Below are 15,708 nucleotides of genomic sequence, written 5' to 3' on the forward strand. Positions count from 1 at the left end.
CTAAGGGCGGTTGGTTTAGTTCTACACCATGAGGATGCTCACTGTATCCATAGTTTATAAGTATAAGGGTTTATAGTGTTTTGCACTGTGTATTAGTTAGCATAGCTCAATGTTAGTCATCCTATTGTGTTCTTTTTTGGGGGGAAATTAATTTTCTGTGCTTTCAGCTGGCCTACTGTGTGGTGCAGTTTTTGGAAAAGGACAGCAGCCTCACTGAACCTGTAAGATTTACAGCATTGGCAACTGCACCGTTTTCTGTCACTTAAGTATTTTTCTGTATAAATTCTTTATTCATGGTAATCTTGAACTTAACTGGTGCAAAGATGACTCTCTCCTCTTCGGCATCAGGTGATTATGGGCCTGCTGAAGTTCTGGCCTAAGACACACAGTCCCAAGGAGGTGATGTTTCTGAATGAACTGGAGGAAATCCTGGATGTCATTGAGCCCTCAGAGTTTGTTAAAGTCATGGAGCCTCTGTTTAGACAGCTGGCCAAGTGTGTATCAAGTCCACACTTCCAGGTATGAAAGCACTGATCTTGTTCTATCACTGAACTTTGGGCATCATTTACACAATATTTTACATATTGTCGATGTCAGGCGGAAACCTTGTATCTCCTTATTTCATCTCTCTTTTTATTTGCTATTGGTAACCCTTTACGTCTGTCTGTGGGTTTTGCAAGTATTTACAAATATCAAAGACAAATATCAACTTTAACAACGCGTTGTTTAATTATTGAAAAAAATTTGTTTTTTTTGCAGTTCTTAAAAAGTAGCGTTTTTGGAGATACAAGGTTTCCACCCAACAGTGACGATATGCAATCCTATAAAAAAAATAAAAAAAAACTAGCATATGCATGTGGAGTTTTGTAGCATGTTTGTGTGTGATGGTCATTGATGTGTAATGTCATGTGTGTTCCAGGTTGCTGAAAGAGCATTGTATTACTGGAACAATGAGTACATCATGAGCCTGATCAGCGACAATGCTGCTAAGATCCTCCCCATCATGTTTCCCGCTCTCTACAAGAACTCCAAGAGCCACTGGAACAAGTACAGCCACACTTTCACGGATTGTGTACAGTCACACAATCTGATTTTTCCAATAAGACATGTCTATCTTATTATGAATGAACACCTGAAGGAAAGAACGTTCTGTTCAAATGTGTGAAGTAATAATGCGGTGTTTTCTCCTGCAGGACAATCCACGGGCTTATCTACAATGCTCTTAAGCTCTTTATGGAGATGAACCAGAAGCTGTTTGATGACTGCACTCAGCAGTACAAGGCTGAGAAGCAGAAGTAAGTGAACGAGGCAAGAAAGAGAGTATATGAGGCGAAAAAAAGGTGTAAAGATTGTAAAAGGCTTGTTCTGACACACATTGTTTGAGAAGGTCTTGTCAGCAGTTGTCATTTACTGTCTCAAATCATAGTGAACTACAAAGAGAGAGACAGCATTTTGGGCATCGAACATGCCCAGAGATGATGTCTAGGTAGGCAGTTCTCTAGATTTTGAGACTCAGTGACTGTAAGCAGAATTACTAAGCAAGCTGGTTGTTTTGAGCTAAGCTTGTGGCAACCATATGTATCCACATATACATACGAGTTATTTTCTCGGACATATCCTTAACTCTTTGTTGTTTTCCTGTTCTTCCCTAGAGAGAAGTACAAACTTAAGGAACGGGAAGAAATGTGGCATAAAATTGAAGAACTAGCGAAACAGAACCCTCAGGTAAACACCCTCCGCTGCACACACACTTTTTTAATAGACTTTTATAACGACTTCTCAAGTAACACTGAAGACTTCAGTAATGACTGCTGAAAATTCAGCTTTGCCAACACAGGAATACCTTACAAAAATATTTAAAGTCGGCATGAAATTAAATAAGACTAATCTTCTTTTTATATGTAATATTGTAGTGTTTATTATAAATGATGTGTCTGTGCACTTCATTATTATTATTTTATTTTTTTTTAATTCATGTACCCTTATAATCTTTAATCAAATACATTACCCTTCCCTCCCCCCTAGAAATGACCTCTTTTCTATTTCGGTCATGTGCAATGGCGAAAGGGTGCGGTTATCGGTGCACCGCCTCTCAGAGAATCGCATTCAAATCTGCCTCCATTTAGTTTGCAACGCCCAACCACCAACGATCCAATCAATTCCCGAAGGACGAAATCAAGCCCCGCCCTACATTTTTTTTCTAATTTCAGAAGCCGTTGCACTCAGATATACGTCACAACAAGGGAAAAAATCTCAACTTCCGTTTCATGCTGACTTTAAATAGATAAGTTATTAATGCTGCTTTTTTGATCAAACTATAATGCAGCCTTGGTGAGCATAAGAGAAAATACGGACCCAAAACGTTTGAATAGTAGTGTACACAGAGACAGTCAGATAGGACACAATCAAACTGTCAGTAGCTATATTTCCATCCAAAGTTGCTAATTTAACTTATGTGCAAAATTTAAAGGGCATATTGCAGGTTAGAGGACCCAACGAGTCAATGCATAGAAAAACAATGTAGGAACTAGATTTTCTTTAAAATATACTTATAAATACGCTACAGAAGCTTCTGGAGTCGTTTTTGTGAGAAATTTTTACTTCCGCGTCTGAAAATGGGCGTGGCGGGCGTGACGCAATGAGCGGGAGAGCGGTCGATTTACACAACAGGAAAACAATGGATCCCAATGACATTTCGGACGCTGAGGAAATACTCGTATGACTGATCAAGCCATAAAGTTGTGAGCCTGCTATGCTAAAGAGATCAGGGACAGGCCAGGATAATGTCAGACAGAATAGTCAGAGAAAAATTGAGTTGTGGTGTGAGGAGAACCAGTGGAGAACAGGACAGGTGTCTTCTGGTGAGAGACGCGCTTATAGATATACACGCTCGCTAACGATATACACTGTGCTCACAATACTGTACAGATTATTATGATCCTATAACAGGCCAGCAGACATTAGTATGTTTAGGGTAGATTAAAAACTTTACTAGAGTATATTTCTATTGTACTAAAAGCACTCAGGTAAAATTTTAATACATATTTTTCACCTGGGTTATAACATAAACAGAAAATTAAAGATTTGAGTATTTAATCAACCGATTTTGTTTTTCAATTACAAGTTGCCTCTATTTAGGGCATGACAAGACTAAGTTACCTATATATCACACTATTTGATGCCATTGGTATAGTATACGACGATCAATATTCTTGCTTCGGCATCTCATGTTGATCGGCAGGATGATAATCATTTGATCTGAAGTGAACGCTACACACGACCGCGTTTTCCGAAGCCGATGCGGAAGAGAAATCCCGTCTCTTCACCTGCTCAAACCGCACCAGGAACGAAAGATATAGGGCACCGTCCCTTTTCTTGTAATGGAAACTTGTGGACTCGACCTTGAAGTCCTGACAGGCCTGAGTTTATGTAGTCTCGCGTAGCCAGACCTTCAGACTGACGGCTGAAGGTCTGGAATTCATAGCAGCTTTCTTTGGCCAAGGCCCGCCCATAAGGCCGTTTGACCGACATGTCAAACAACCAATTACAGTTCGTTTCATTCAGCGTCACGTTTCGGGGCGTGGAAATGTCCCCACAACATCAGACCGGCGTGCAACAAGTCAGTCAGCAGCAGTCACCGGAGGCGCTCGTTAACAACGGTCCGCATTATTAAATTCACCCACGAACTCGCGCTCATGTCCATCTTATGCCCGCTTTGTCACACGGCCAGTTCAACCTCGTATAAATCAGGTTATGTGTGTAAATCACGAGCGCTCACTCAGACACACTGTCCCCGGCGCTGCTCGTGCGTCACAGTTATGTTCATAAAGCGCTCCCCGTTCACAGTAACCGGCTCGTCTCATTCAAAACAGCCAGCTGTAACGTTAGCTGTCAGCGAGCCGCCGCACATTGAATACTCGCAGTCAAACGTTTGACTCTGCAGTATCTTTCTTATGCACCTTATAATCCAGTGTGCGCCCTATATATGAATACTGAATCTCGGCCAACTGCGATGTCAGCGTCTGTTGTTTCATGTTTGCCCACAAACGCGGCTGATATCCCCTTCGCAATTAAGTACTTCACTTGATCTTCCATAATCGATTGGAGGGGACATACAACTACGTTTAGCTGATCTTGATTAATGCTCATTGTCACTCATAAACACAACAGTTTTTCTTCCGCAATCACACATCTGCGCTTTGTTTCCCGGCGGACCGAAAATAAACGCGACACTGACGCTCCCCGGAAATCCGATAAAATTCAACCAATCAGATGACGACTTCGACATTCCTGAAGTGTTTCCAGTTAAGTGTACCATATGCATCAGACGTTTAGCCAACGTTCCGTGGGCGTGACGTCTGAGGCTGAGACTAGAGTTTATGCAACCTCCACAAACACAATAATTTACCATGACGATGATAAATTAAAATACAAAAACTAACGAAAACACACTGACTGACGAGCCCTCTCACTGAATACCAGCCTGCTCTCCTCTGAGCCGAGGCTGCGGCTCCCTGATCTGACGTCAAATGACGCAATGTTGAAAAAATAGCCGTTTTTGCTAGCAGTCCAAGAAACGCTCACTTTATCTACTAAATTAGTGCCCTTATGTTGTTGTAAAACATTTTAAATCCTGCATTAACTTTTCATATGGTATTTTCATACAAGGTTATCGATTAATTTCGATTTTTTTTTTTTTACCTGCAATATGCTCTTTAAACATCGCAGAAAACATTTGCGAACAAAGCACCATTTCTTTCAGTGAGCCGAAGAGAACAAAAACGCCCCTTCCTGATAAGTGAATAAGACCATCTCTGGCTAAATATCATCAAGATAAATTGAAGTTATTATATACAGAGGCTTCTCCTACTGCAGCAACTTTCACGTTTTCTAAATAATATTTAGCCAGAGATGGTCTTATTGACTTAGTGCCAGTCAATTTATCCTGGAGTGACAATTTCGTTCTCTTCGGCTCGCTGGAAGGAAACCGTACAGACGAAACACAATAAACACAGTCATGTTATCATGCTGTTTGGGAGCGCAGTCGTGTAAGACAGTTCTGGGAGGGAATTATACTGAACCACTTAGATCACAGACTTTGCCAAGCATTTCAGAATGATCACAACAGCATTTCAGATGCTGTGCAACAAGATCGCTCCTCAGTTATGCCGTCCCATCGTGTAAATTCACATGACTTTATGCATTGGTTATAATAATAATATATTTATTTTGTATAGCACCTTTAAAAGTAGCTTTCTCAAAGCGCTTTACAGACAGACAGACATAACAGCAGAGGAGTAAGGCAATGTAAATACAAAAGTAAACACATAAAATTATGATCATGGAAAAGCAATCCTAAAATAAATTTTTTTTTTTAGAAGAGATTTGTCATGAGATATGTCATGTTATCGGATAAAAAAAAATGCATCCGACTCAATTGAGTGCACATGTTTTTTCTGTATGCACATATTTAGAATTTATGCGCTTACAATAGTTTTATTTAATGCGATATCTCAGAATGCGCAAAAAAATCGGTGGATGGAAACATAGCTAGGGAAGTCATATGTTATAGATGATCAGATGCACAAGCTTGTGTGCTGCTAATTTTGTACATATCCTAATTTAAAATGAATCAACTTAATTATACTCGTCAGGAGTACTTTAATCACCACTCATCTCTCTCTGTGCTCTGAGGGCAAACAGAAAAAGGACCCACGATTTAATCAGGATGTGATGAGGAATCCTGTGAATGTGTGTTTATCCATCTCCACTTTTGGGTTTTCACAGAGTACAAAGGTTCAGCTGCGGCCCGGTCTGACTCAGGAGGAGGTGAGTCACGTATTTCTGTAACAGTATCGTTATTATGCATTCATCGATCTTATTCTTTGGATTACTTTCATCTTTCCTACCAAGTTCTGTTTAGATGTAGGGTGGGTGGTATGAACAAATAAATCCAGTATCACAGTCTTTGCTGGAAACTCTTCAAAAATGGTTCATATTTTAATAACCATGCAGTTACGTCTATTTTTGCATAATCCAGTAAATTAAACAAGTGATGCTTACTGCAGAACCAAATGATGTCAAGTGAACGCTCCCCCTCTCTGCACTTAATGGGTGGAGTTTAACCTAATTTAGTTTAGGAATAGGGTGAAGTTCCACCCATTCACTCTGCAGTGAGCATCCTCTCAAATTAAATGATTTAAAAGGTGCTTTGTCTCATCTAATCTAAGATAGTTCTAAGGTAGTTAGAACTAAGATAGTTCACACTCTGAATTCTGAGCCATATAGATGACAAAACACTGTGACAACACCCATTAATAATACATTTCTTTTTCTTCCATGTAAATAACGTAAAGCAGTCCTGCCCTGCTGAGCACATAGGTGTGAACTAGCTTCATTAATGTGTAAATGGCATGTGTGTGTGCAGTATATGATGTATAATGAAGGAGGGATGCCATTGTACTCAATGGAGACCGAGACCCCCACAGCCGAGGACATCCAGCTGCTGAAGAAGACTGTGGAATCAGAAGCCTCACAGGTACAACCAAACACTTGTAGATCTTCACAGCAACAAAAAAGCCTGTACAGTGGAGTGGTGGGTATCAACATACGAGTTTGTTCTAGAGCATGAGTGCCAAACTCATTTCTAGCTAGTAGACTTGTAGTCAAGACCGACTAAACTGAGACCAAGACCTACTAAGACCAGAGGGTATCGAGACCAAGACACTACCAAGACCAGAGGGTATCGAGACCAAGACACTACCAAGACCAGAGGGTATCGAGACCAAGACCTACTAAGACCAGAGGGTATCGAGACCAAGACCTACTAAGACCAGAGGGTATCGAGACCAAGACCAAGACCTACCAAGACCAGAGGGTATCGAGACCAAGACCTACTAAGACCAGAGGGTATCGAGACCAAGACCTACCAAGACCAGAGGGTATCGAGACCAAGACCAAGACCTACCAAGACCAGAGGGTATCGAGACCAAGACCTACCAAGACCAGAGGGTATCGAGACCAAGACCTACTAAGACCAGAGGGTATCGAGACCAAGACCTACTAAGACCAGAGGGTATCGAGACCAAGACCTACTAAGACCAGAGGGTATCGAGACCAAGACCAAGACCTACCAAGACCAGAGGGTATCGAGACCAAGACCTACTAAGACCAGAGGGTATCGAGACCAAGACCTACCAAGACCAGAGGGTATCGAGACCAAGACCAAGACCTACCAAGACCAGAGGGTATCGAGACCAAGACCTACCAAGACCAGAGGGTATCGAGACCAAGACCTACTAAGACCAGAGGGTATCGAGACCAAGACCTACTAAGACCAGAGGGTATCGAGACCAAGACCTACCAAGACCAGAGGGTATCGAGACCAAGACCTACCAAGACCAAGACCTACCAAGACCAGAGGGTATCGAGACCAAGACCTACCAAGACCAGAGGGTATCGAGACCAAGACACTTCCAAGACCAAGACCTACCAAGACCAGAGGGTATCGAGACCAAGACCTACTAAGACCAGAGGGTATCGAGACCAAGACCTACCAAGACCAGAGGGTATCGAGACCAAGACCTACCAAGACCAGAGGGTATCGAGACCAAGACACTTCCAAGACCAAGACCTACCAAGACCAGAGGGTATCGAGACCAAGACCTACTAAGACCAGAGGGTATCGAGACCAAGACCTACCAAGACCAGAGGGTATCGAGACCAAGACCTACCAAGACCAGAGGGTATCGAGACCAAGACCTACTAAGACCAGAGGGTATCGAGACCAAGACCTACTAAGACCAGAGGGTATCGAGACCAAGACCTACCAAGACCAAGACCTACCAAGACCAGAGGGTATTGAGACGAAGACCAAGACCTACTAAGACCAGAGGGTATCGAGACCAAGACACTACCAAGACCAAGACCTACCAAGACCAGAGGGTATCGAGACCAAGACACTACCAAGACCAGAGGTTATCGAGACCAAGACACTACTAAGACCAGAGAGTATCGAGACCAAGACACTTCCAAGACCTACCAAGACCAGAGGGTATTGAGACCAAGACCAAGACCTACTAAGACCAGAGGGTATCGAGACCAAGACACTACCAAGACCAAGACCTACCAAGACCAGAGGGTATCGAGACCAAGACACTACCAAGACCAAGACAGACCAAGTCGAGACCATGACCGAGACCAAGTCAAGACCAGGGGGAAAAACAGACTAGTGTTGTTGAATAGGGGTGTAACGGTACACAAAAATCACGGTTCGGTACGTACCTCGGTTTTAAAGTCACGGTTCGGTACGTTTTCGATACAGCAAAAAGAAAGAAATGCCAGAGAAATTTCCTATTTGTTTAAAGAAAAAATATTTTTAAATAAGTGTGAGTTTTCCTAGATCTTGAAACTTTCAGGTTTATAAATGGGGGTCATCTTTGAAGGATGAACAAATAATGTTTTGGTCATCACATTAAAAATAACATTTAAAAATATATTTATTTATATAATATTTGAATTTTGAAGTGCTAGAAAAAGATGTGTGAAGTACTTAAAAGCATTTCACCATTCCAGCCAAACTGGTTCCAGTTAGTGTTACTATATTAAATCCATGGTGAATGTTGCTGGTCTGTGGACGAAAGTAGTACTAGTTCATTCATGGCACAATGTTTCTCCTGGTTTCCATGTCAGCGCTGTTTGATATAATAGAGATCTATGGTTAATAACGGAGAAATGTCAATGCTTCTCACTAGATCTCGCAGCGATGTTATTACCTCAGTGGCGAATTCAAATGTTTTCTTTACTGGATCTCTTAGCGCTGTGTGTTAACAGTGTTGCTTGATCGAGATCGGCTCACGCTGCACAGATGTTGCTGGTCCGAACTGATAAACGATCCGTGAAGCACATATAACGAGTAGCGCAGTTTCGTTCTGCTTTTATTACGCTTGCCATTTGGATGTTGCACAACGTTGTGTTGGCCGCGTCAGCACAAATTTTGCCGGCAGGAAAAATGGTCCAAGCAATCGTTCGGTTTGTATGCGTACCGAACCGGAAGCCTCGAACCGAAACGGTTCAATACGAATACATGTACCGTTACACCCCTATTGTTGAAGCTAAGCAATAACTTGTAAGATTTTGTTTTGCATTGCCTGCATATCTCTGCCGATTTCGAAGTCTCCAAATGAATCCATTCTGCAACTTTTATGCATAATTATATTTTTAAAAACAAAATTATAAGCTTAAGTACAGGATCTGAAAGTTGGTCATTTTGTCGCTATGGTTACACACACAGTTGGCGGTGCTCTCAGTCATCTGTCAGTTGTGCAATTACCCCTAATCTCCTGAATGAAGTTAAAACCCATCATGTCACTGATATGTGTTTTACTAAATATTAGTACATCAAAAACTGTACATGATATGTGTTTTTTAAATCAAGTGATCACAGTGCTCGTTGCCGCTGCGATCAGTGGTGCGGATACAGTGTTTTCTCGTATGGCTCGCACACACCGCACTGTCGTCACTCAGACGCACTCTTCAATCCATTACGGATATCGTCGTGGATATAGTAATATTGCTAAATCCCCCGACCACTATGTCGGTCTGAGACAGCGAGACCTAGACGAGACCGAGTGGTCCGAGACCAAGACCAAAGACCGCCAAGGCCGTGACAAGATCGAGACCACGTAAAAGGCCGGTCTCGAGATATACATCACTACTAGCTAGAGTGCAATACATGCTCTTTTGGGGCTAATACGTTACTTCATTTTTACAACGTGATGCTGCTTTAATAAATAATATTGGGGAAAAACAAAAACATGCTTTTGGCTGGATACATTTTCAGCTTTAATATAAGCCAACTGAACATTAACACAAATGTTCGGTGTGAATGAAAGAAACTACAGCTTATTTAGATTACAGGTTTGCTTTTCAGTCCAACAGCATCAAATAAGTATAAATGTATTATATTTAAAGGGTTAGTTCACCCAAAAATGAAAAAAAAATTCATAATTTACTCACCCATGTGTCTTTCTCGTAAGACTCTGCTCTTCTTCAGAACACAAATGAAGGTCTATTTGATGAAATCTGAGCTCTCTGTCCCTCCATTGACAGCTACGCAACTACCACTTTGATGCTTCAAAAAGACATCGTAAAACTAATCCATATGAATTAAGCGGTTTAGTCAGAATTTTCTGAAGAGACACGATCGCTTTATATGATGAACAGAGTGAATTTAGGTTTTTATTCACATATTCATCGGTGAAAATAAACAAATCATGAGAATAAACATCATTGGTTCTTGCTGAAGCTCAAACGTGGCGTGTAAATCAAGAATGAACCACACGTCAAGCAAACATGCCTGAGCTTCCATTTATCACAACTGATGTGTGAATCGATAAATGTTTATGTGAATAAAAGCCTAAATTCAATCTGTTAATCATAATAAAAAAGCAATTGTGTCTCTTCAGAAAATTTGGCCTAAACCACTTGATTCATATTGACTAGTTTTACGATCTCTTTATGAACTTTGTAAAGTGTCAACGCGGTAGTTGCGTAGCTGTCAATGGAGGGACAGAGATCACAAATATCTTCATTTGTGTTCCCAAGATGAATGAAAGTCTTTGGAATGAACTTGTGTATACTTCAGGCATTAGTTTGGCGCTGTCTCAGGAATATGACTGTTTTCTTTTCAGGGGATGAAAGAAATCAAGAAAGACAAGGTTTTGATGAGGCGAAAGTCTGAGCTGCCGCAGGACGTCTACACTATAAAAGCCCTGGAATCTCACAAGCGAGCGGAGGAGTACCTGACGGCCAACCAAGAAGCCCTCTGACGCGGGAGCCCCGGCACCCTCCACCTCGCCTAAACTGCTCCTCTCGTCTTGGTCCAAAATCGTCGCCTGCTGTAACCCACCTCTCTATTCCTCTGCCTATATCCACACTCCCTCCTCCCTCACTGTTGGAAAGCCCAAGTCCAGTCCACAGAGCAGTGGAGAGCTCCCATGCACTCTTCCTCATCTCCCCAACTCTTTCCCCCATCCATAGATGCTGATCCGCACACTGAACAGAAGCGACCGCTGGGTTGGTAGAAAGCAGTGTGGGTTGCAAATAATCAATGCTCTTGTTGTGGTCGCTTTCCTTTTCTCTCTCCACACTTTATGTTGCCCACTTTATGCCGTCTCCATTTGTCCGCATGTTCCCTATCCCGTTTTTACCGCTGCTTGAGAGCTTCTCCTGTTTTCCCATCACCGCCTCTGCGAATCTGTCGTGTCTGCAATGAAGGGGCCACACTTAACTAAATGAATCATGTTACTGGAGATGGAAACCCTGTACTGAAGTTTAGATGGCATGGATGGGAGCCAAACGGGAGTGATTCTTGATGTCATACAAAAGAACTTGTTTCTTACAAAACAAGCTTTATGAATTAAACATGCAAGTTTGAGATTTCAACTCGCATGGGATTGTGAATCCGTTTCAGATGCTTTCCTAAACAGAGACCTGGTGCTGTAAACGTTTCAGGTACTCATCTGAAGTCACGCATTAGGAGGCAGAGGTTGAAGAGACTGACCTAGTGATTGTGTTAATGATCATGATCAACAACAACATAAAAGTAAGAGAGCTTTGTGGAAGCAATCACCTCTATATCCACCACCAGCAGAGCGCTTGATGATAAAAATGCTGTAAAAGTAGTATACAGTCCGTTTACAGTCGCATAAAAGAATGTGATCTAAACGCATGCACCAATGGCCTATTGGTCCACACTCCACTTGAGTTTCGTTTTTAGACTTATACCTCTTGAACAGATTCCCATGAAATCGCAATGTGCTTTTTTTCACCTCCTGGCTTTTGTAAGTTGTCTTGTTTTGCTTCATAGGTTTCCGTGATTTATAAAAACTAGACGAGAACGAAAAAGCAAACTCCCGTTAAACTTTTTAAATACGACAACCGTTCAAGATCGGGAACTACCGTCCTGTCCAAGACTGTCTTGTTTCGTTGTTGTTTTCACTTTAAGGCACCAAAGCAATATTTTCTTTCCATATTAGAACAGTAAAGACTGATCTAGTGTACTGATCAAGCGCTATACAATCCTCCTTATAGGACTATATACTTAAAGAGAAAAGATACTCGCTTACCTGTCCAGGCTTAATATATGGAAAAGCGACAGCTTGCAATTGCGACTACTTGTGTACTGTATATTGTCGTGTATATTGCTTACGATTGTACCCTTGCCCTTTTCTGCCCCAACTTCATCTTTTCTTTAGTTCTGTTTGCTTGTATGACTTCATTCTGATGCATGATGTCCCCTCTCTGTTGTAAAGGTCTGTCCCGTGAAGTGTCACTTTGATCATTCCAATAGCGAGGGAACATTTACTCCTCCTACGGGCTGCTGGACAATTCAAGCTGCTACACTTTTGTCGAAATGTTTCGACTCGTGCTATCACAGCCTATAGTGTGCAGTGCAGAGGTGAAGTCTTTAAATCATTAGCCGTTTGAAGTGTCGTTACATCACCTCAGCCTATCAGTGTACGGGAATGACTTGTCCATGCAATCAAGAGCATGAATTGCCAACCTAGCTGCCTCTAAATAGACCAAAACATTCCAGAAACAATCAGAGGCAACTTCACTCTTGAACGCAGCATGATTCCTGCCTCGATGCAGCTTGACAGGCGAACGGGGCTCGTGTTCAGCTCGTCCGGCAGCAGCAACAAACCGAGGGAAATTAAGAAAGTATGGGTCTCTCCACACTCGCCCTTTCCCAGCCCTCCTTCCCCCGAGTCTGACACTAATCTTAAGCTGCTTTCCAGGTCATATGTACATATGTTGTACTTTAATTAGGTTGAGCATTACATAGTATGAAAGTCATATTTTGTACAGATGTTCATGTATGTACAGAACAACAATAAAGAAACACAAAAGACGTGACGGCCGTTTGTGTTGCTCAAGCCATGTGAACTACGTAAAGGATTAGTCACTCATTGCACATTGTCAATCAGATTAATCAGATTTTTGTTTGTGACTTAAACGGCACACGACTGAGATGCACCATTACATGTTTATACCGTCATAGAAAAGCAACCACTGAATCTTGCCAAACTTCACTTTACAAAAACGTAATCAAGCAAAAGAACATACTGCATAATTAACTTGGAACAAGGCTGAAATATGTCTAGGTGTTTTTAAAACAGTTTTTGCAAACTTGCCTTGCGAAAGTTCAAAGCAATTAAAAGGTAAACTATTAAATTTCCACAGTTGGTATAAACCACAGCTAGGGTGATAAATGTGCCTTTTGGTTTGTTTGTTTGAGATGAGCAAATGTCAGAAGGTCCTTTAACGTTTATGCAGTGTCGAGGCCGAGGTGAGGCTTCACTTGCGCTCCAGTTTTAGGCCTGCGGAGCTTTGTCTGGTCTGAAGCGTCTGCTGGACCATGTCCTTCCACTGGTCGTCCGAGATCTCCTGGGCCCAGGCGGGGATTCCCAGTGTCGGCAGATTGATGGCCGCCATGGTCCTTTTCACCAGCTCAACGTGATCTGTGAACGCAAACAAGAACATTTCAAATATATCCGTACCACGTTGGTTAATTGGTTGATATTAGCACTTTTTAAATGCATCTATATTAGTATAAATTAAAATAATAGATATTTTTAAGTACTCATTTATTTAGATTACCTTTGCCGTCATCTAATGATCACTTTATGTCTTATAAAACACTAACAATTAAATTAAATAATTTATGGGCAAACATTTTTAAATATTTTTTCATGCTGTACATTATAATGGTGTGATGGCTAAATTCACTTGAAGTATTATATTTTAGTGTTTTGTTTTACATTTATTTAAGAAAAATAGTGTTGAATTGAAATACTTAAATACTATTTATAGGGCATAACATGAAAGCAATCTGTATTTTAGTAATACTAATACTAATAACATGCATACTTCAGCCAAGGTTTAATCATTATTTCACCTGTTAATTCCAAAATCGCACTTATGTATGTTGTCTTTTTTTAAATATTACTAATATTTTAGTAATAAGATAAATCAACCGTTTGTGTAATGCTAGTATTAATGTGTAACGTCGATTTAAAAATGTCAAATTCTTAAATCAATAGTGATTAATTCACAATAAACACATCGTTTCAAAGCAGCTTTAAGAAAATCATGATGTTAATGTTTATAGGATTCATGTTTTATAATCTCATTTGGCAGATTAGAGCTGAGCAATAATTTAGTGATTATAAAAGCAAACAAGCAGCTGAGATGTATTTATCCTGCTTTATGTGAGTGTACTGTATGTATGTGAATATATATTCAACTTTATCGAACTTAACTTTAACTTCATTGAATTAACCAAATGATAGGAAAAAAGATTTTAATAAACGAGTTTAAACAGGAGAGTCATGAACGCGTATCACAGAACAGAGCAAGGCGACTATTTGAGCTTATAAAACTTAAACTTTTTTTTTTTAAATGAGCGATCATTTCGCTTGATACGACCCTTATTCATCGTCTGGAATCGTTTAAAGCCCTTTGAACAGTTTGCACTGAAACTGTCTTTTGGACCTTGAAGTCCATTATATGGAGAAAAATCCTGGAATGTTTTCATCAAAAACCTTAATTTCTTTTCAACAGAAGAAAGAAAGACATGGACATCTTGGATGACATGGGGGTGAGTAAATTATCAGCAAAAGTTTTTTTAAAAGTGAACTACTCCGTCACGGCCAGCTGCATTGATTAAGGTGTTGCGATTTTAGTCCAACACACTGACAGAGGAGTAATGAAGCAATAAGTGACATGATGACAGTATATCAGTGTTGTGACCCAAATGTGAAGTCAGTTCTCTGCATACCTGCATCCATGGGGATGGACGCTTGGCTTCTACAGGCAGCTGCTCCTTCAGGATCCTCGTCTTCGTCGCTGTCAGGAGGAGGCTGGGGAAGGTACAGACCCATGGCCTGCAAAAAGTGGATGAAGATCAGATTTCAGCAAGACAGTTCAAATCAAATCTATTGAAGCCAGTGTAAAACCAACCACACTTGCTGCCCAGAAAGATGAGGCCCCCTAAAGACCTCTCCTGTACCTCTATTCTGTCCTGGACCTCCTGGAGCTGCTCTGCAGCGGTCGCCTCGTCGGCTGGCTCTGTGTGTGAGCTGTTCATCCCGTCTGGGTCTTGATTCAGAGGCTGGTAATAGTAGCCAGCACTGTCCTCGTCTCCAGCATTGTCCTCGTCCTCCTCCATGTCCTCCCCGCTCCACTCCTCCGGCACTGCGGTGTCTAGAGGCCGGTCCTGCACCACATCCTCCTCGGAGTTCGGTAAGATTCTCTCGGGACCCATCTCTCGGGCCCTCGCCACTTCCATTCACTGGCTGCTAACACACACAGACGCGTGTGAGAGAAAATAAGGTGTGTTGTGTGGAGTTAAACATCCACCTGTCAATGTAAGCTTAAGGCTATTCAATCCTGCTAGGTCATATACACTTACAATTCCAGGGAATTAACTAATGAATGCGACTGTTCACCATGCAGAAAATGATCTCTGGTCATTTTCTGTTACCTGTTTTCTTCTGTCGAGCTCTTTTATCCAAATGTTTTGAGCAGATGTATGTGTATCTGGAGAGCTGTTGTTTGCTTCCGGTCCTGCGCAGAAGCAGAACTGCGCATCGATTGCGTCATGAGACACCGACGAGCTAGCTAGCTAAGCGATTACATATGAAA

The 15,708-nt window shown here is 41.4% G+C and overlaps 2 protein-coding genes across 6 annotated transcripts in view; one reads left to right on the plus strand and one right to left on the minus strand.

The window, feature by feature from the left end:
• Positions 1 to 12,913, plus strand: part of ppp2r5d (protein phosphatase 2, regulatory subunit B', delta) — a 69,311-nt gene extending 56,398 nt beyond the window's left edge. Inside the window, exons 10-18 of one of the 2 annotated variants that reach the window (XM_089117298.1) lie at positions 168 to 221; positions 349 to 519; positions 920 to 1,047; positions 1,194 to 1,295; positions 1,427 to 1,486; positions 1,653 to 1,725; positions 5,788 to 5,829; positions 6,428 to 6,538; positions 10,692 to 12,913. In XM_089117298.1, coding sequence (XP_088973424.1) covers positions 168 to 221; positions 349 to 519; positions 920 to 1,047; positions 1,194 to 1,295; positions 1,427 to 1,486; positions 1,653 to 1,725; positions 5,788 to 5,829; positions 6,428 to 6,538; positions 10,692 to 10,829 — 879 coding nt within the window. In that variant the 3' untranslated portion in view covers positions 10,830 to 12,913. The remainder of the gene's footprint in view (positions 1 to 167; positions 222 to 348; positions 520 to 919; positions 1,048 to 1,193; positions 1,296 to 1,426; positions 1,487 to 1,652; positions 1,726 to 5,787; positions 5,830 to 6,427; positions 6,539 to 10,691) is intronic. The other variant, XM_039690564.2, reaches the window with a different exon arrangement.
• mea1 (male-enhanced antigen 1) lies at positions 12,794 to 15,677 on the minus strand. Of its 4 annotated transcripts, none has more exons than XM_039690575.2 (4): positions 15,548 to 15,677; positions 15,074 to 15,359; positions 14,843 to 14,948; positions 12,794 to 13,523 (listed from the first exon to the last, which is right to left on the minus strand). In XM_039690575.2, exons 2-4 carry the CDS (start codon positions 15,350 to 15,352, stop codon positions 13,360 to 13,362), a joined length of 549 nt encoding a protein of 182 aa, XP_039546509.2. In that variant the 5' UTR covers positions 15,353 to 15,359; positions 15,548 to 15,677; the 3' UTR covers positions 12,794 to 13,359. The 4 variants fall into 4 exon arrangements, with proteins under 4 accessions (XP_039546509.2, XP_039546510.2, XP_039546511.2 ...); XM_039690576.2 differs by having other exon boundaries at positions 15,074 to 15,362; XM_039690577.2 differs by having other exon boundaries at positions 15,476 to 15,631.
• Positions 15,678 to 15,708: the final 31 nt, after the last annotated feature.

Source organism: Pimephales promelas, chromosome 11 (genome assembly GCF_988280905.1).
Source record: "Pimephales promelas chromosome 11, fPimPro1.hap1.1, whole genome shotgun sequence".
Taxonomy (NCBI): Eukaryota; Metazoa; Chordata; class Actinopteri; order Cypriniformes; family Leuciscidae; genus Pimephales; species Pimephales promelas.

Excerpts from the sequence above, each read along its gene's own strand:
- mea1 (XM_039690575.2), bottom strand. The coding sequence starts at position 15,352 with ATGGAAGTGGCGAGGGCCCGAGAGATGGGTCCCGAGAGAATCTTACCG. Across the intron at positions 14,949-15,073 it reads AGGTCCAGGACAGAATAGAG|GCCATGGGTCTGTACCTTCC; the intron begins GTACAGGAGAGG and ends CACTTTTTGCAG. Across the intron at positions 13,524-14,842 it reads GTCCATCCCCATGGATGCAG|ATCACGTTGAGCTGGTGAAA; the intron begins GTATGCAGAGAA and ends TTGCGTTCACAG.